This window comes from Myodes glareolus, chromosome 7, assembly GCF_982192425.1.
Source record: "Myodes glareolus chromosome 7, mMyoGla1.1, whole genome shotgun sequence".
NCBI lineage: Eukaryota > Metazoa > Chordata > Mammalia > Rodentia > Cricetidae > Myodes > Myodes glareolus.
This window is the reverse complement of record NC_142032.1, coordinates 27,339,797-27,360,747: the sequence shown is the minus strand read 5'-3', so window position 1 is coordinate 27,360,747 and position 20,951 is coordinate 27,339,797. Positions and strand designations below refer to the sequence as shown.

Here is a 20,951-nt window from a genome sequence, read left to right as displayed (position 1 = left end):
TTGAGTTTTACAAATACATTAAAAAGTGGAGTATAGAGATTTGTGCAACTTTCTTTTACCTTTGTGACTAGAAATTGTTTTTAAGCTATATAAAAATCTTAACATTTTTACCATTGGTATGTTGATTTACTACAAAAAATACATAAATATGTGTGTGTGTGTGTGTGTGTGTGTGTGTGTATGTGTGTGTGTTGTTTTTGCTTGTTGAGACAGGGTTTCTCTGTATAATAGCCCTAGCTGTCCTGAAACTCGCTTTTAAACTTTTAAATTTTAAACTATTTTTAGACCAGACTGGCCTCTAACTCACAGAAATCTGCCTGCCTTTGCCTCCTGAGTGCTAGGATTAAAGGTGTGTGCCACCAGTCCTGGCCTAAAAGTAGTTTTTAGGGCTGACAGATAGCTCAGTAATGTTGGTGCCATGTAGAAAGCATAAAGACCCAAGTTTGATACCCAGACCCTATACAAAATAAGCTTTGTGTGGTGGCATGTGTTTATAATTCCACTGCTGGGGATGGGGACAGAGACAGGCCCTTGGAATTTGTGAGTAGCCAGCCTAACGTAATTAAGGGTAAATCTCAGAGATTGTCTATAAAAGAACAAGGTGGACAATGCCTAAGGATGTACACTCAAGGCTGATTTCTGCTTTATTCAGGTATATAGATGTACCTGCCCCACATGTGTGTACACATGTGTGTACGTGCACACACAAATAAAAACAACTAAATAAATAGTTTTAAAGCATTTATTAGTTTTTATGTCAGTATTTTTAGAGAAGACCTCCCAAAATGAGAGCAAACAAGCAGAAAATCAACCCAGAACTAAAGCAAGAGTCTTAATTTATAGGAAATCTTAAAGACCAATTGTAAAGGAGTTAATTTTTTTCTTTTTCTTTCTTTCTTTTTTTTTTTTTAATGGACGCTACTGTGCTTCTACTAAATGGCTTCTGTCCATTAGTTTGCTCCAAGTTTTGAAAGTGGCTATTCATGAAGCATCATTGTCTTTTAATTTAATATTTGCATTGTCAAATTTCTTTTTCCAAATTTAATGTAATTTAGTAACCTGTGATTCATTCATTGCTTTTTATTTTTAGAAACTTAGAATTTTCTTATTAATGTTCTTTCTCGTCACAGAATCAGACTCTTTAGTTCAAGGGCTCAAGACATCATCAAGTCAGGTAATGTGAGCTTTACTTTGTCGTGGTAAGAATTTAATGGATTAATGACAGGGTGTAAATCATGACTCTATGCTTATTTAAAAATGTACTTTAAAAAAAACCACAAAAAATGAATGTGTTGCAAAGAATGCAGATGTTGGAACTGGAGACATAGGCCAGTACAGGAGTTCCAGAGGACTCAGCCTTTGGCTTCGGGGCACTTGCATTAATGTGTGTGTGCACAGCCTTGTAACTAAAAATAAATGATTAAAAGCAAGTCAACAGTCACTCTGTTTACCATTGTTTAATCATTGTCAATAGAAAGTTTTTTCAAGACTTCTAGATTTATGCATATATAGAGCTTCTATTCCTTAAAGTGTTATGCAAATGGGATTTTGTCTTTTAGTTTTATTGGACAAACTTGGAATTAATTCTGTCACCACATACTAGGTTCTATTCTTTTAGTAGAACGTGATGTTGATCTGATGTATTAACTAGTGTTTATCTTAAATTGCCGGGTGTTTTAAAATGTTGAATGTCACCATTCCCTGGATTATCTGAACATGAGGTGTTAGGTTTTTTTAAGGCTGGAACCTTTTTTTTTTCCCAGGCAAAACCATTGTCTGCCGTCTACCAATTATCATGCTAGGTTACTGGAAGTAGATGAATAAAAGTATATGTATGTAACTAGTCTTGAACTTGTGTACTTGAACAGTCCTCCCACATTCTCCTAAGTAGCTGGCAACATGAGCTTTTCCCATTGCATCTGAAGCACATGTTTTGAGTGTGACGTTAGTGATATTTATCTAAATGCTTTCTGTTGCCAGAGTCCTCAGTTATTTAGGGTGAAACTTAAGAAACAATTTACAAAGAGTTTCATCAAATTTGTGAATCAATGGATGAGAGTTAGTGTGAGTAGTTCCCGTGTTTGTTGTAACATTCTACTTTAGAATCTGATTTAATTGTTTTGTTTTAGGTTGATACATCTTTAATCATCAGTAAATCAACTTGTAATGAAACAGTTGCAATGCCCAAGGACAGCAGAACACAGACACATCCAGAAAGGAAAAGATTAAATGAAGATGGACTTCAGCAAGGTGAACCACCAGCAAAGAAAGGTAATAGTGACACCTCAGCCTCCTGCAGGGGTGCTTCACAAGCAGTAAATGGCCTGACCAAGAACGTACTTTAGGAAAACCTAGATACCATGATCTAATCTATCAGGGAATGTGTGTACATGAAATTGTCTTTTATTTAATCAATAAGGCTTTAGATACTGAGCTTTTATCATTCTCTGATATTTCATTCTGTGCTGTTAGTAGGTAAAAATCACTTTCAAAACATATATGTGTTTTTGCTTAAACCTTTGCTCATTCTTTTCCTGACTTTACATTTTTGTTCATTTGGACAAAAAGGAGATGTTTGACAGACTTTGAGCCAAATATTACTAACAAAACTTGTACTTGAATTATATTTTAAAATGCTAGAAGAAAGTCCATTGAAAATATTGTAAATTGAATTTTTTTTTTTGAAATACTTAAAAAAGGTCAAATTGGTTTAAAAAAAATGGGGCAGGGGAAGCAAATCCCAAGATCGTAGAGTTGCTAGACTCTAGGGTAAACTGATTCTCTGAGAAATAATTAAGAAAGTATCAGTTGCAGTCAATTGCAAACATAGGAAAAACTTTGAAAATAGGTTCAACGATTTTTAAGAAAGTTGGGTTAGCAGCTGGATGTTGTGCTATGTGCCTGTAATCCTAGACCTAGGGATGCTCAGGCATAGGTCTGTGAGTTTGAGGCTTTCTTGGGCCACATATCAAGACTGTCAACAGAACAGCATTAAAAGAGATACAGAGAGACTGTCTGGCAGGCAATGCCAACATTTTACTTCTTTTTTTTAAAGTTAGAGAATATACATTATAAATATTTTTACTTTAGTTTTTAAAAAGATTTATTTTATGTGTATAGGTATTCTTTCTGCACATATATATGTGCTCCACATGTGTGTTTGGTGCCTTAACTGGTCAGAAGAGGACAATAGGTCCCTTGAAACTGCAGTTACAGGTAGTCTTAAACCACCATCTGAATGCTGGGAACTGAACCTGGCTCTCCCTGAGGAACCATCTACCTAGCTCCAGAAATTATAAACTTAAAATTGTATAACTAATTAAAACTGTAGCCCAAGTTAGACCATGTTAAATAAAGTAGATCTTGGTCTAATGTAATGGAATAAGGTTATATTGACCTATGTTAGTTACTGCTGTGACAAAGCAACTTCAGGAAGGAGGGGTTTATTTTGGTTCACTGTTTAAAGGTCTGTTTCATCATGATGAAGAAGGAATGACTGCCAGAGCGTGACTCAGGTGGTCACATTCACCTACAGTAAGCAAGCAGAGATAAATGCTGTTGTTCACAAAGCTTGTTTTGTCCTTATTAAGTCTGGTTAGACTCTTCTGACTCCTCCTTCCTGACATTCTCTCTGCTCCGAAAATCATGCCTAGTTTTTAGCCAAGTCAACTTTTTATAAATGAGAGCAGCACATTTTCACAGTGTACAGAAGGATTAGCATCATTGATGAGGTTAGACTAACTAGTCAGTAAGCCTTCCCAGTGCTGGAATTTTATGTGTGTGCCAAGAAACCCAACTTTTTTTCTTGGTTCTGAGGATTAATCTTGGCCCCTCTTGATTACATGGCCAACACTTGACCAACTGAGTCTATCATTTGAGCCTGTTAGCACTAGCCTTAGAGTAGGGCCGGCAGAGTTATCCTTGCCCTAGAAATGTAAACATTGCGCCTGCAAACACGCCTTGCATTCATGTTTAATAAACTGAGCTCTGTGTTTTTTTTCCATATTATGTTAATAGCTGTCTTATCTCTAAAGCACAGCACTTACCTTGATCTTTACACCTACAACTTGGGAGCCACTAGCATTGGGTTCCTTTTTCCATCTGAGGAAATACTCAGGATTTAGCAGTTTACTTATGAGAGAAAGGTGAGGCCATATGTTCTAACTTCTGATTTTGAATGACTTCTCAGAATTTCAATTCTCTCATACTTTGATTTATGAAGAAATTGAATAAGGTGCTCAATTTGTAAATCAGTTGCATAGTAACTGTAATTTGAAACTGTTCTTTTGGATATAGTTTGTTGCTGGGAAGAATGTCACTGAGGCTAGGCGGTGGTGGCGCACCCTTTAATCCCAGCACTTGGGAGGCAGAAGCTGGCGGATCTCTGTGAGTTTGAGGCTAGCCTGGTCTACAAGAGCTAGTTCCAGGACAGGCACCAAACCTATGCCGAGAAACCTTGGGTGGGGGTAGGGGGAGAAAGAATGTCACTGGAATTTTCTTTCCTCTGTCCTGACTTGGTGTTAGATAAAGCTCTGTGGAATAGAGTTAGATAATAAATACTAGAAATGATCAGAAAGGGAGTACTCAGAAGTAACAACATTGTTTTGTTAGACTTCTTTTGTCAACTCAGATCTGGAGCTATACTTTTTAATATAAGTGGGTTAAGTTGTATATGTTTTCTTTTAAAAGTTCTTTTCAGTTTTTCATTAGAAGTTTGATGTTTCTGGTGTTGCGAATGTTGGTTTATATGCCACTGTTGCTTTGTTATGTTTTGCTAGATTAATAAAATTAGTATCAATGTTCTCTTTAAGGGCTTATCCTTGTTAGTCTACCCGTCACTGAAGATCAAAAGAAAAGTGAAGAAATAGAACAGTCTTTTGCAGAGAGTGGGGTAGGCATTAGAATTTTACAAGAAAAGAATGAAGAGTTAAAAAGACTTTTAATTATTGGTGAAAATGAACTCAAAAGTGAAAAAGTGGAAAAAGCAGAATTAAACGAACAGATTGTGAGCTTGCAGCAGCAGCTTTGTTTCGCTGAAGAAAAGAACTTGTCCCTGAGGACAGAGGTGGAGCAGATCCAGGCCAGTTATGACAGTGTGGTTGCTGAGTTACACACACAGAGAGCTGTGAACCAAGAGCAGGAGGAAAGGATCCTGAAATTGTCACAGAAGATGGAAACTGCTACAAGAAGCATCACAAGCAATGTTTCACAGATACAGCTAATGCAAGCAAAAATAGATGAACTACGGTCACTTGATTCACCTTCTCATATTTCAAAAATAGATTTACTTTGTCTCCAGGATCTGTCAAATGGTCCTGAAGGGGATAATTTGCTGAACACATCACTACAGCTTCCAGGTAATGACTTGTCAAGCAAAGGGGTTAAAGACTATCATATTCAGGAGCTCAGTAGGGCAAGTTCCTTCCACTCCAGTATTGAAGCCCTCTGGGAAGTATGCAAAGAGATTGTGAAGGCCTCCTCCAAAAAGTCTTACCAGATTCAGGAACTGGAAGAGAAAATTGAAAAATTACAGGTGGAAGTAAAAGGCTGCAGGGATGAGAACAATGAACTACAAGCTAAGGAGAGTGAGGATAAGCATAAAGATCTCCAACTGGAAGAGAAAGAAAGTCTTATACAGCAGCTCAGAGAAGAACTGCAAGAAAAGTGTGATAGTCTTGGTGTTCAAGAACAGCTTGTAGCCGAAAGAGAGCAAACTCTTTCAGAGCTTACCCGGGATGTTGCGTGCTATAAGGCAAAAATAAAGGAACTTGAAATGATGGTAGAGACCCAGAAAGATGAGTGTAGGCGCTTAGCCGAATTAGAGCAAGGCATTTTAGAGAAGGAATCTGCCATCTTAAAGCTAGAAGCAAGTCTGAAGGAATTGGAAGGAAATCACCAGGATCACATCAAAAGCACCAAAGATTTAAATGAAAAGGAAATCAAGTTGAAGGAAGAAATCACACAGTTGGCAAATAATTTGCATAATATGAAACAGTCACTTCAGTTAAAGGAAGAAGAAAGAGAAACTAGCAGACAAGAAACAGAAAAGTGAGCTAAGTTTTAATTTTAGCTATCTAAAATATGTAAAATATTTCATATTTTGTCTGTGTGTCTCTGTGCATGTGCCCATGTTCGCAGAGGTCAAAGAACAACCTGTGGGAGATAGTCTGTTCCCTGTAGCATGTGGGTCCCAGGAATTGAACTCAGGTCATCAGACTTGGCAGAAAATGCCTCTATTCAGTGTCATCTTGCTGGCTCCAAGCATTTATTTTTCTCCATAAATTTTGATGAATTAGATGGACATATTAATTTGGTAGAATATAGAATATATGATAAGTGAAACACTTGAACTTGGTTCACATAAACCTTTAGAAATAAAACTTGTATGTAAAAATTATACTCCTAAGAGCCCACATGACACCCTCTGAGGCACTCATTGCTAATTTACACAGTCTCCATGTGAAAATATGTAGTTCTGTAACACTTGTTCCCATTTCACACAGTGATCCTAAGCAGCCCATGTTGCCTCACCTTAGACAAGTATTTTGTGATTGTTGCTCCCTTTTAGATTGAAAGAGGAGCTTGCTGCAAACCATGTTCTTACTCAGAATCTTCAGGCAGATCTTCAGAGGAAGGAAGAAGATTATGCTGAGCTGAAAGAGAAACTCACTGATGCCAAAAAGCAGATTGAGCAGGTACAGAAGGAGGTAGGTTTTATGAAAAGTCCTTTGGCAATTTAGTGTGGTGTAGATTTTCTCCCCTAGGTTTCAAGTTTAGGATTAGACTGAAATCTGTGAACTTGAATTTTTCTAAAAATGATGACTACCATTAATTTAGAAAATATGCGGCCAAGTTAAATAAGCTGAAGGTTAGCATGATAAAAAAAAATATGTGGATATCATGACTTTGGAAATGATCCTCGCCAGCTGCAGATAATAAACCTTTCTACATTTGAAGGTTTGTTCATGCATGTATGTAAAAATATATACGCTTTAGGTATAGGACTAGAATCTTTTTCTTAAAAAGTGTAAAATTCATGTTTCTCTAAAAACAGAAAGTAGTTTTATTTCTATTTCATATTTAGGGTATAAAGAGTGACTTAAATTTTCATTTTAATTTAATTTAATTTAATTGAATTTAGATAGGATTTGGTACCTTGAGTGTGGTATGACTGTAGATGACCATAATTTCAAAATAGAGAATTTAGTTACACAATTCAAATGTGTAACATAAAAGGAAGTATTTAGGGAGGGGGAAATTTCATTCCATTTCTCCTAGTCATTTTCTTTGAAGTTAGTACATATAACCAGTTATATATTTTTGCTGTCTACTTTCTTTTGCTCTATATTTTTTACCACCTGTGTCTTTCTATGAATTGAGAGACAGAGGAAGGTGGATCTCTGAGTTCAAGGTCAGACCAATCTACAGAGTGAGTTCTAGAGTTCAAGGACAGCCAGGGTTGTTACACGGAGAAATCCTATCTTCAAATCCAAAAGAGCAAGGAAAAAAAAAATAAAAATAAAGAGAGAGAGAGAGAGAGAGAAGAAAAAAATTGTAAACATCTTAAGAATCTTTCTTTCCTCTCCCCTTCCCTTCTTTCCCACCCTCTCCTTTCCTCAGCAGGCAAGCTGTACATCTTGGCAGCTACCTAAAGAGAAGAGGGGAAAAAATAATACTGCTTGAGTTAAGAGGGAGATTGTCCATGTGTCACAGGAAGCCACTTGCTGGGGAGAAGGAGCTCTGAAGAAAGAGTAAGGAGAACAGAGTGTTAGGAAAGCATGCTTAGACCAGAAGTAGAAGAAGTAGCTGAGCCTGGGTCACTTCGTAATAATGTTTTTACCTTTAGCGTTGTCTGTGCTTTTCTGTGGGATTCAAGGGCACCATACCTGAAGATGTGGCCATAAATTTTAAACAACAGCAAAAAGTTTTAAAATGTTCAATTTGCTTTATAAATTTTGCTTTGTAGGTATCTGTAATGCGTGATGAAGAGAAATTATTGAGGATTAAGATTAATGAACTGGAGAAAAAGAAAAACCAGTATTCTCAGGAAATAGAGATGAAACAGCGGACCATCCAGCAGCTCAAGGTAGCAGTTATGTTGTTAATGATGCTTGAAGTCCATTCTCCTGTTAGATTTTACTGACTGAGAATGTGTGTTTTTATTCATTTACAGTATTAAAATTTGGTCGTGTCTTTTGCTTTGTGATAAAGTGTCACTTTGTAGTCTTGACCCTGACCTCGTAGCAAGTCATTTCTTCTCAAGCCGCCAGACCTTAGTACCATATGATTGTTTTGTTAAGATCCAGACACTCCAGCCAGATCTGTAATGATCCATTGTAAAACTGTAGAGATTGTGATGAACTAGCGAGAGATTGGAGAGTATAGTTAGAATTGTATTGAACTTGCATGAATGAAGTGGACTGAAGTCCCCTGCATTAGTCATCTTTATACAGAGCCTCAGACAGTTTATACTCTGAAGGCTAAGAAAGGCCATATGAGTAGAGTTCTCATGGGTTCAAACTGTGTACAGTCACAAGGACAAGCCACATGTGGCAGAACCATGTTTTTCCCATAGAGACATAAAGGATAGTTTAAACATTTGATTGACTAACAACAGAAGACAGTAATGTGAAGTAAACTCACCTGGAAGGTGCACAAAACCAAAAACACATTACAAGAACAATTCCGTGCTTTGAAGAAACAGATCTCAAGATTCTTGTCTTGTTTTCTTGGAGTATTTTCAGAAGCACTCAACGTTCCTGGACTGTGTTTCAACACCTACTGTTAATCATTTTTAAGTATTGATTTATATGTGCCTTTAATTGTATTCTTAATTTTTTTAGGAGCAGTTAAACAATCACAAAATGGAAGAAACAGTACAACAGTATGAGAGAGTGTGCAAAGGTTAGAACCGGGTTCCTCCGTTTAGAATTAAAATGACTTCTAAATAGTTGTAATAACAGTTAATATTTTTTCTTTAAAAATGTTGAAATGATGGCAGCCAAAGGTGTGTTTTCAAAGATGAAAAGCATTACTTCTGCCGATTAAATTTTAAACTTAAACTTGATTATTAGAAAAGCAGTAAGGTAATGGCCAGTGCATCTTAAAAATACTTTTTTTTTTAGCTCTTTGAAAATTTCGTACCATATGTTTAGATCACCTTCTCCCAATTCTCAGATCCACCCTACCTTTCTTTTTCTGTTTCTCTTAACTTTGTGTTTGTCTCCGTCTTTGTCTCTCTCTACCTCTTCCTTCCTCCCCCTCCATCTCCATCTCTCTCTCTCTCTCCAAGGCCAGTCTGTGTTACCACTATATATTTGGATGTGTGGCCTTCCACTGGAGCAAAGCAGATTTCCCAGGGATGATAGGATCCTCTTAGAGAAAGCTGACCTTTCTTTTCCAGCAGGTAACACTTGCCAGTAGCTTCTCGGCTGTGGGTGCCCAGTTTCCCTCTCTGATGGGATTTGGTCTGACTTGGTTTTGCACAGGTCTTTTACATGATGGCACTGCTGCTTCTGCAGTGATGAGGTTGGGGATGTGTCTGCGCTTCCTGGCTTCCTTTAGTACATTATCTTTGTACCATTATTGAAAAACAGATTAACTATAAGTGTGATGATTTATTTTCTGGTCTTTCATTTCTGATTTTTGATCCATTTGTCTTCTTGTTAGCATGCCAGTATTATGGCAACATTGTGATGTGTTTTAAAATTGGGAAATGTGGGTCTACCCATTTTTGTGTTTCATTTGTAAAAATGTTTTGACTCTTTTTGGTGCTGTGTATTGCCGCATGAGTTTTAGGATCAGTCTGTTCATGTCTGTATAACAGCCATGTGCAATTACAGTAGTGATTGTTTGAAATCTGTTCCAGTTGGGAAGACTGCTATTTAACAAACTCTTTCATTAATGTTGGGTATACTTTTGTATTTAGGTTTTTAAGTTTCAGTGATTATTTCTGTATTTTCATTGTACACATTTCTGAATTGTTCTTTATTAAAATTATTTGAGTTCTTTGTGATATTTTGACTTGAACTGTTGACAGTTGATTTTTTTTCTCAAACAGATCTCAGTGCTAAAGAGAAGGTGATTGAAGACATGCGACTGACACTAGAAGAGCAGGAACAAACTCAGGTGGAACAAGACCGGGTGCTGGAAGCCAAGTTAGAGGAAGCAGATTGGCTAGCCAAAGGTAAACTGAGACTGCTCTCAAAACTTATTTCTTCCTTTAATTTTCCTTGATTTTTTTTTTCCTTTTCAAAAGTAGTGTAAAGTTTATAATAATACACTATTTTTTGACTGCCTTGACATTTGCCTTTTCCACTGTTATGAAAATTATTGTTTTCTGAGTAAAATTGTGTATCATAAAAAAAATAACAATACTCCATGATGGGACTGGAGAGAAGACTCAGTGATTAAGAGCACTTTGAACTCTTTCAGGGTTCCAATTCCTTGCACCAACATGGTGACTTACAACCAGCCATCTGTATCTTTAGTTTTAGGAGATTCAGTACCTCTTTTGATCACTCCTCATCCACATAAAATAAAAAAGAATTCTACAGAGAGAAAGCAAACTTTGATTGATTTGTATCTACAAGCTTTTAGCATTAATTTTTAATCTCCCTAAGTACTGATTCCATTGTTAACACCATCCATTTTTCTAGCATGTGTAGAAAATTACAATACTTACTATTAATTAAACTAATTATAGTCTGGCACAAAAGGGAAGAAATATATATGCTTATTTTTATGACAGTTTTTACATGTAATTTTGTACATTTGCTATGTTAGCCTAATTACCTGCGTCTGTGAAGTGTGCTTGATAATGACTGGCGTGTGGCATGTTTGTAGTTGCACATAGTGTTATGATAATGTGAGAGTACTCTGTGAACCCTTGAATTGTGTGCTGGTAGATGAAGTTCTTTCTACCTTCCTAGTCATTTTCATAGATAGAATTTTTCTTTCTTGAGCGCTTCAAGAATTGTATCATAATTTCAGATTAAAATAAATGTATGTGCAGTACTTAATAATCTTTGGGCACATGAGAAATCCCTGTAGTTTCTCTTCACTAAGATTTGGTGAGGGTAACTGCAGAGATGGCTCAGAGATTAAGAACATTTTTTTTTTTGTACTTGTAGAGGGGTTTGGTTCCCAACACCCATGTAGTAGCTTCCAACCTCAGTAACTCTAGGTCCAGGGGATCTGATGCTCTCTTCTGACTTCCTTGGGTACCAGGCATATATGTGATACATATACATATACACACATATATACATACATGTAAAAAGACACAAATAAAATAATCTTAAAGAATTTGGTGAGACTGCTTAAAGTTCAGCTGTTAGACTAATTTTAGTCCCGGCTTCTTGCTTCTTGATCTGTATTTTGGGCTCTGCTTGCTTGCTTGCTTGCTTGCTTATCTATCTATCTATCTATCTATCTATCTATCTATCTATCTATCTATCTATCTATGACCAGTCATACATATTGCTGCATACCATAACATTGTGTGTATTTTAAATTAGAATTGGATAAATGGAAAGAAAAATTCCAAGATCTAGAAGCTAGAAGTAACGAAAGGTCAAATAAAGACCCCGTGGAGGACACAGACGCACTTATGAAGAAGCTCAGTAAACTTCAGGACGAGCTGCAGGTAGTAACATTTCTCTCTCTCCCTCTTTTCTGGTCATTGTGTTTCTGATAAGATAACTCAGCATTTGGTATTTTATAGCTAGTTTTGTGGGGTGAAATAATACATGGTGCTTAGTAATAAAATAGAGAAGAAACTTTCAATACACTTTGAAAATATCCTGGGGAAAAATTCCCAAGACATAATTTATTATGAGCCAACGAAATCACAATGATTGTGTCCTCAATTTTATGTTTGTAATTAACTTTGTGCATGTGTGCATTCCACAGCATGCTGGAAGTCAGAGGACAACTTTCAGCAGTTGTTGAGGCAGACTCTCATTTTTGCTACCAAGCAACTTCTTGAGACTAGCTGGTTCATTAATTTGTGATAATTCTATCTTTGCCTCATATTTTGCCACGGGAGTGTTGGGATTGCAGATGTCTGCCACCATGTATAATTATTTTAAAGCTTGGATTCTAGGTCTATTTTTGAGGTGACAAGATTTTGCCGCTAGTCCTTTAGCCCACTCCCTGATAATGTGTAAGTAATTATCGAGTTGTCACTGTTTTCTGTTCCACTTCTTACCTAGCAAGTATTGCACGGGAGAAGGTGGCCATTGAGAGACTTATTTTGATTATTGATATTTTTTTCCATATTTGATTACTGATTGGAATAGACTTGTACATCTGAACATTGAAACATGAACATATGCTACATACAAGAAATCTTATTTTATATTTGTGGGGCTGGAGAGATGGCTCAGTGGTTAAGAGCTTTGCCTGCTCTTCCAAAGGTCCTGAGTTCAATTCCCAGCAACCACATGGTGGCTCACAGCCATCTATGATAAGGTCTGGTGCCCTCTTCTGGCCTGCAGCATACACACAGACAGAATATTTATACAAAAAAAAATAACCTTATACAAAAAAATTGCCAGGTGGTGGTGGTGCATGCCTTTAATCCCAGGGTCTCACTATGTAGCTCTGGAACTCACTATAGACCAGGCTAACTATGAACTCACAGAGATCCACCTGCCTCTGCCTTCCAAGTTCTGGGATTAAGGTCATGTGTCCTGAGTTATTTACCATAAATAATAGAAAGGTTACTTTTTCTTTGTAATGACTATAGATTTTAGAGTGTGAAAAATTCAAAAGCAACTAAAACAAATTATCCATTGTGACAAACAGAAATACAGCAGCCATATTAAGATTGTTGCTGTGTTTGCATTTTTCTCAGATATTTTGATACTTTGATTTTGATATGGAGTACTGTTCTCTTGTTTTGGATTTAGAGTTTTCTTTTGATTTTCATTGTCTCCAATTAGATTGCTGGGAGCACAAAAAACTATGGGATTCAGTTTGAAAATCACTTTTCTATATTCTCTGACCATCGTTTCTGAATATTTCTTTAACAGATTATCCAAGTTATTTGTCATTCTGCATTTATTTTTGAACTGTACAATCTGCAGTGACTGTCACAGACCAGGTGTCAGTCGTCCCTTCCCACCTCCATTTAGTACTATTGACTAGAGTCACTGTAACTCTTACAGAAACGTCAGTTGTTTAGTTTGTCTTACGGAACTTCATAGGAAAATATTGTTCATAAGTGAAAGCAAGTCAGTTAATGTTTCTGTTTAATGTTGTAGAAGGAGCTGCGGGCTGCATTCCTGGTGCCTGGCCACCTGGCTAGTTTACACCTGAAATAATTACACGGAAACTGTATTCATTTAAACACTGCCTGGCCCATTAGTTCTTGCCTCTTATTGGCTAACTCTCACATCTTGATTCAGCTCATTTCTGGTAATCTGTGTGTCACCACGAGCTTGTGATTTACTGGGAAAGATTCAGCATGTCTGACCTGACAGCTTCATGGCGGGCTGCTCTCTGCCTCTCTCCTTCCTCCCAGCATCCAGTTCTCTTTTTTCCGCCTATCTAAATTTTGTCCCATCAAAAGGCCAAGGCAGTTTTCTTTATTCAACCAATGAAAGCAACACATAGAAAGAAGACCCTCCTATACCAGTTTAAAATCTGAAATAATACTGGGGAGGCAAAAGCAGGCGAATATTTGTGAGATTGAAGTCAACCTGGTCTACAAAGCAAGTTCCAGGACAGGCTCCAAAGCTATACAGAGACACCCAGTCTCAAAAAGCAAAACAAACAAAAATCGGAAATAAATTCATGTTGTTATTATTTAATAAAAACACCTGTTTGATTTTTGCTTTCGGAGTGCCTTCTGCTCCTTCAGCCAATAGCTTTTAAGATACCAGCCCACTTGGGCGTGGTCTCTTTTGCTTTAAAATGCAATAGTAGCCCTGCTCCTGCTTGCTTCTGGCTCTGCTTCCAGCTACTAGGCTCTGTTCCTGGTCACGCAGAGGACTGTTGTCTAGGACAGTGATTTGTAAGTTTTCCCCCAAATATAACCCTTTTATTAATCATAATTCCAACCTGGTGTGGGATTGTTTTGTGACCTCAGTCTACAGATTTTTTTGTTTGTTTGTTTGTTTTTTGAGACAGGGTTTCTCTGTGTAGCTTTGGTGCCTGGCGCCTGTCCTAAAAGTAGCTCTTGTAGACCAGGCTGTCCTTGAGCTCACAGAGATCCGCCTGCCTCTACCTCCAGAGTACTGGGATGTGTTTTAGAAAGTATAGCTGGGCAGTGGTGGCACACACCTTTAATCCCAGCACTCGCAAGGCAGAGGCAGGCGGAGCTATGTGAGTTCGAGGCCAGCCTGGTCTCCCAAGAGCTAGTTCCAGGATGGGCTCCAAAGCTACAGAGAAACCCTGTCTTGAAAAACAACAACAACAACAACAAAAAAGCTAATGGGTGGATTGCATGAAAATATTGAAACTTACTACTTAGCCATGTGAAAATAGCTTTTATCATCTTTACTTTAGGAATCTGAAGAGAAATATCAAGCTGATAGAAAGAAGTGGTTAGAAGAAAAGGCCATCCTTACCACTCAAGCAAAAGAAGCTGAAAATCTACGAAACAGAGAAATGAAAAAATATGCTGAAGACAGGGAGCGCTGTTTAAAGCTGCAGAATGAAGTGGTTGGTAGCACTGATGCTTAAATATAGTTCATCTTTTTCCTTGGTTTGTTAAAGCTACTAGAATTCTTTTTGTGGGCAGGTTGTCTTTTTGTAAGGTATCCCCTTCCCATTTGATCATGACATTCACTCTTATGTTTCCCTAGCTTTTCTTACTTGTATTTCCTGATTGTTAAGGCTATTTAACAATTGTCATGACCATCAGTATTTCATGTTTCAAATTGTGTGTTCTCATGAGCCCAAATGTTTTATTTTTTATTTATTTATTTGGTGTTTAATATTTTGAGGTTTTTTTTTTTTTTGGTCTAGATAGTAATAAGATGTATAGCTAGCAAAGATTCTACATTTTCTTTCTTCACCTTATTATTTCCTTTTCTGAATAGAAGCTTTTTATTTTTTTGGAATCCCTTTTGTTAGTTCTTGAGATTTTTTTTTCCTGAACTAACGGAGAAGGATTTTACCAAGGCTTCTATCTTAGTGTGTTTTCCTCCAACAGTTTCAGAACTTTAGACCTTTTGATCCACTTTGAGTTTATTTTGTGCAGGGCGAGAAAGATAGGATCTTGGCATTTTTATTCTACGTTTCGCTGTCCAGATTTTCCAGTACCATGTGCTAATATGGCTGACTTTGTCCATTGTGTTTTGCTTTATGTCAAAAAATAAGGTGTCTGTAGCTGTGTGAGTTTGTCTGTGTCCTCTTTTCTATTCCTTGTGGAAATACATGTCTGTTGTTAGGTGAGTATCATGCTGTTTTTATGGTGCTTTGTAGTATGACTTGAGATTGGGATGTCTCCAGTGTTGTTCTTTTTGCTCAGGATTGCTTTGGTTATCTCGACTCTTTTGTAGTTCAGTGTGAATTTTAGGATTGAGTTTTTGTGAAGAGTGTCATTAGACTTGTGTAGATTATTTTTGGTGATGGGTGCTTTACTATATTCTTCTAATACTTGAAGAGGAGGTCCTTTTGTGTTCTAGTGTCTTCATTTTCTTTGATGTTTTAAAATTTTCATTGCAGAGGGCTTTCACTTCCTTGGTTAGATTTCTTTTTAGGTATTTTGTTTTTCGTTAAAACCATTGTAAACAGAATTTTTTTTTCTGGTTTCTGTTTTTCAATATGTTTATCATTGGTATATGCAGAAGCTACTGAGTTTTATTCATTTTGTATGTTACTTTGCTCAAGATATTGATCAGTTCTAAGACTTTTCTGTATAGTTTTTATGTATAGAATCATATTGTTTGCTAATCAAAATAGTTTAACATCTTTTCCTGTTTTTATCTTACTTATCTTGACTATTGCACTATAATATCTAGTCTTACATTGAATAAGAGTGGAAAAGTGGATACCTTTGTCTCTTATTTATATCAAATGGTTTACATTTCTGCCATTTAGTATAGTGTTGGCTATAGGCTTATCATGTGGTTTGTTATGTTGAGGCATGATCCTTTTATTCCTGGCTTTTATCATTAAGGGTTGAATTTTGTCACTTTTTTCCCCCTGGATTTATTGATGGTCATGTGATCTATGTGAATCTGTTAGTGTGATTTATTGCATTTGTTGATTTTTGTATACTAACCTACTCCTATACCCCAGGAATTGATCCTATTTGGTAATAGTGAAGTTATTTTTTTTATATGAAGTAGAATTTGGATTATAAATAATGAACTTAGAATTTCTGCATCCATGTTCACTAGGGAAATTATTCTGTAAGTGTTTTTTTTGGTCCTTGTTTGGCTTTGGTATGAGTATGATGCTGGCTGTGTGACAGCATTCCTCTTTCTATCCTGTAGACAGTTTATGGAGCATTAGTACATGTGATCTGTCTGTCTGCCTGTCTGTCTCTCTTCTGACTTTCCTTCTAGGTTTATGAGGACTGAAGAGATGGTTTAATGGTTAAGGCACGTAGTGCTCTTGTAGAGGATGTGAATTCAAGTCCCAGCATCCACTTGGCAACTCAAAACTCCCTCCCTGTAACTCTAGTTGCAGGGGGATCTGATGCCTCTGATGTTGCCTCAGGTACCTGTACTCAGTTTACACTTAAAAGTTTTTTGTCTGTGTGTGTGTGTGTGTGTGTGTGTGTGTGTGTGTGTGTGCATGCTTTGCCTGTGTGTCTGTATGTGCTCCACATGCATTTTCTTACCTGTGGAATCAGAAAAGGGCAGCAGTCTCCTAGAATTACTGTTAACAATAGTAGCGAGCCACCATGTTGGTCCTGGAATGGAATCTGGCAAATTTCTTAACCGCTGAACATCTCTCCAACCCTATAGTGAAAGTTCTCATTTAAAAGTCTGGTAGAATTCAGTTTCGAATCCATCTGGATTTGTGAGTTTTTAGTTGGGAAACTATATTATTGCTCAAGTCTTATTGCTCAGTATATATTATGTTTATTTAAATTGTTTTATTGTCTTCCTATTTTAGTGATGTTTAATGTATTATCTACCTTTTCAACTTAAAATTTTCTCTTTTGAATTTGTTATTTTTCCTCTTTTGGTTATTTAGCTAATGTTTATATTGTCTACTCAGGTTGGATTTGGCACTCCTTTCTTCTTCCTTCTTTCTTTCCCTACCTTTCTCCGTCTTTTCTTTTCAACTAGCGAATGCTTTCTTTTATTTTTTAAGGATACTTTATCTATTTAAAGTTCTTTTCTTCTGATTAACAGTGTCCTGTAAGATACGTTTCAGGGCGTAGCTTGTGACACTTTCTCTGGGTTCCCAGGGTGTACTTCAGAGAGGGCATAGAAGCTGCAGACTTCATAGGACTTTTTAAAACTCTTTTTCTTTCTTTCTTTTTTTTTTTTTCTTACTGCTCTGGTGATGTGCCAAGAGGAAAAGGTTTTACCACTGCCTCCCTTCCTTTGGTAATGCTATTGATGTATTTCACAGAACTTTTGACAACTTTTTCTCCTCTTTAAAGTGCTTGTTCTAGAAAGTGCAAAATGTCTGAGGCTATTCTCAGTTGTGGTTCTGGCCTTCTGGCTGCATTCTCTCTTCCTGGAAGAAAACACCTTATAGTGGGCTCTGGACATTGTTCTGTTCTGCAAAGGTTCCTATTTTCTTTGCAATTAAAACTAGAAACATTCAGTGTTAACATACCTCTCTCTCTTTCTCTCTCTCTCTCTCTCTCTCTCATAAGAAGTATTTGTGAATGTTTTTATTTTGGGGGAAGGATAACAGGCTGTGGGGTTTGTTTTTTTGTTTTTTTTTTTAGTTTTTTTTTTTTTTGTTTTTTTTGTTTTCTGAGACAGGGTTTCTCTGTAGCTCTGGAGCCTGTTCTGGAACTAGCTCATAGAGATCTGCTTCCTCTACCTCCTGTGTGTTGGGATTTAAGGCTTGGGCCACCACCGCCCGAACTTAACTTACCTCTTAATCATAGCTGCTTCCACTGTCTCCAGTTTAGTCTCTGAAGATGCTAGCGGTTTCCACGTTTAGATTTGCCATATGTTTTCTTTAACACCATTTCATTCTTGTTTGAACCTACTACAAATTACTTAATGTTAAATGTTCATTTTTCTTCTAGTTAATTTTTTTGTTATTTGCATTTTATGAATATAGGTATTCTTCATGTATGTCTGTGTACTGTATGTGTGTACCTGGTACCTGCAGAGGCCACAGAGTGTGTTGCATCCCCTGAAACTAGAGTTACAGATAGTCATGAGCTCCCCTGTGAGTGCTTGTCCTCTGGAAGAGCAGCTTAACTGCTGAGCTGTCTGTTCAGCTTTTTATATTATTTTTCTATGTTAAGTAACTATCAGTTGTGACATTTGTTTTGCTGTAATTTTATTCTTTTAGTATTTGAATATTGTTGGAAATGTTTTGAGATGCTATAGCTATAATTATTTATTAAAAGGAATTGCCAGTAATTGATTCTTTTGAAGGCGAGCTAAAAATAAATATGGTATTTAGATATTCATTTATTTTGAGTCAAGGTCTCATTATGTAGCCTTGGGCAGCCTGGAATTCACTATGTAGACCAGGCTAGCCAGGGACACTCAGAGATCCACCCGCTGATGCTTCGTGAGTGTTAGGATTAAAGATGTGGGCCACCACTCCTGACATGAGTATTTAATAAATGTTATTTTATATTTTATAAGCATTTCATCTACACACAAATGCATAGTATATTCTATGCTCAACATGTTATATTTAATGCAAATTTTAATGCATTTTTAGATTCATTATAAAAATTTATGTTAAAAGTTTTAGATTAATTTTTTAAGTTAGGGACCAAGGTGGTGGGTTCCGTTTTTGGTATCTTCTTGCCTACATCATTTTACTTCATTATCGTTTGTGCTTGTTGACTAGGAAACCCTGACAGCACAACTGGCAGAGAAAACTGCTGACCTTCAGAAGTGGAGAGAGGAGCGGGACCAGCTGGTCACTGCCGTGGAGGCGCAGATGAAGGCGCTGCTCTCCAGCAGCAAGCACAAGGACGAGGAGATCCAGCAGCTGAAGAGGGCTGCAGCGGAGAGCACGGGGCCAGTCAGTGCACTTATTCTTTCTGTATTTCCTTGTTGAGATAATACTTCTTTAGGATTACTTTTCAACTTTATTTACTCAGTATATCAGGCAGAACCAAAAGCTTGAACATTTTTTATATCATTTTTCATGGTTTTTGAATTTTCTGGTTTATCATTATAGTTGATTCATCAATGACCAAAACAGCATTTTTCTCTCAATAGCTTGTTCATGCTTCCCAGATTAAAATAATTAGGAAGTCTACAATTTAGGATGATCTTAATCTTCATCCTGGAGTTGTAGAAATGTAGTTGAGCTTGAAGTTTTAGTGACACTTACAGAATTGAACCTCCCTTAATATAATGAAATTAATTAATTAACTAAAGCCAACTTGAGGTGGTTTCATTTTAGCTCTAGCTGTCCTGGAACTCAGAGATATACCTGTCATTGCTGAGATTAGAGGCGTGTACCACCAATGCACCCAGTCCAGCCAACTCTTAAGTTTAGTATGTGAAGATACAAAATGTTTTTAAAGTAAGTCTAGTGATGGGGAGGCACTGTGAGTTGTAGGTGGTGTTGAAAGTCCTAAATGGCAAGCTTGTGCTTTTGTGGATAGCGACATTCTGATAAACAGAGTCGGGGCACATTTCAAGCTAGACTTTCTGAATAAATAAGTCTGGGGAATGTGTAGCTCAAGGTGGAAGGCTTGACTTGTCTGTACAAAGTTCTGGATTCAGTTCAAAGTACTGCAGAACAGGCAAATCTGCTGTTCTAGTCAGGCATGGTTGTGCATACCAGAATTCTTGGCATTTTAGAAACTGAGGTGGAAGGATTGCAAGATCAAGGCCTGCTTGGGTTGTAGAACCAGATTTCATGCATGTGGTGTATATGTTTATGTGTGTTATACATTAGTGATTATTAGGCAAGAAAACCTTCCTATAAAAAGAGGTAGTATCATGCTAATATACTTTATAATATTATAATATACTATATAATAATATTAACACAGAACAGGAAGTTAGAAAACTAGGTGTTGAGTGCTAGTCACTAACTATGATTATAGGATCCTTGTGGGAAATACTGGAGCATTTCTCAGCTATCTAAAATGAGTAATGTGCCAGGTATGGAGCACAATGCTGGAGCTCGGGGAAAGGGGACAGGGAGAGGTGGATTTATGTGAGTTTGAGGCTAGCCTGGTCTACATAGCAAGCTCTAGGCCTGGCAGGGTTGCATAGTGGCACTTTATCTCAAAATAGATAAACTAATCAATAAGATAGGGATCTCTGTCTTCTTAGATTCACGAAATTAGTACAGTTCTTATCACCTGGGTTCTGTCCTCATTGTGAATGCAGTGGAATCTGTTACTTGCCAGTGCTAAAGAGGTGACATGGGACTATTCTTATGGCTGTGCTAAGACAAACATGAGAATTTATTAAACTAAACATGTAATATTTCGTTATGAGTCATGTAAGTAAGGTTTTGGAATATGTCCGATCTTATAGGAAAATGGCTTTTTTTTTTTTTTTTTTTTTTTTAAACTCACAGAGATTCATTCGCCTCTGCTTTCCCAGTGCTGGGATTTTAGGCTTGTGTCACTACCACCTGGCTGTATTTTTATTTTTAAGTGTGTGTGTGTGTGTGTGTGTGTGTGTGTGTGTGCACATGCATATGCACATGCACAGAAGAGGGTGTCTGGTACCCTAGAACTTGAGTTAAAAGCAGGTATGAGCTTCCCGGCATGGAGAAGAATGACTTTTAGGAAAAGATTTGTTTACCATTTTCTCTTTCTATTCTTAAGGCTGTGGTTGCATTACTAAGTAGCCTCTAGATGTTTT

The 20,951-nt window shown here is 37.0% G+C and overlaps 1 protein-coding gene across 3 annotated transcripts in view; it reads left to right on the top strand.

Moving 5' to 3' along the window:
• Kif20b (kinesin family member 20B) overlaps nt 1–20,951 on the top strand; it is a 57,184-nt gene that overhangs the window by 25,066 nt on the left and 11,167 nt on the right. For 2 of the 3 annotated variants that reach the window (XM_048438903.3, XM_048438899.3), the window contains exons 17-26: nt 1,131–1,174; nt 2,130–2,271; nt 4,812–6,048; nt 6,569–6,707; nt 7,967–8,086; nt 8,844–8,904; nt 10,061–10,186; nt 11,520–11,647; nt 14,515–14,670; nt 18,964–19,140. In XM_048438903.3, coding sequence (XP_048294860.3) covers nt 1,131–1,174; nt 2,130–2,271; nt 4,812–6,048; nt 6,569–6,707; nt 7,967–8,086; nt 8,844–8,904; nt 10,061–10,186; nt 11,520–11,647; nt 14,515–14,670; nt 18,964–19,140 — 2,330 coding nt within the window. The remainder of the gene's footprint in view (nt 1–1,130; nt 1,175–2,129; nt 2,272–4,811; nt 6,049–6,568; nt 6,708–7,966; nt 8,087–8,843; nt 8,905–10,060; nt 10,187–11,519; nt 11,648–14,514; nt 14,671–18,963; nt 19,141–20,951) is intronic. The other variant, XM_085693802.2, reaches the window with a different exon arrangement.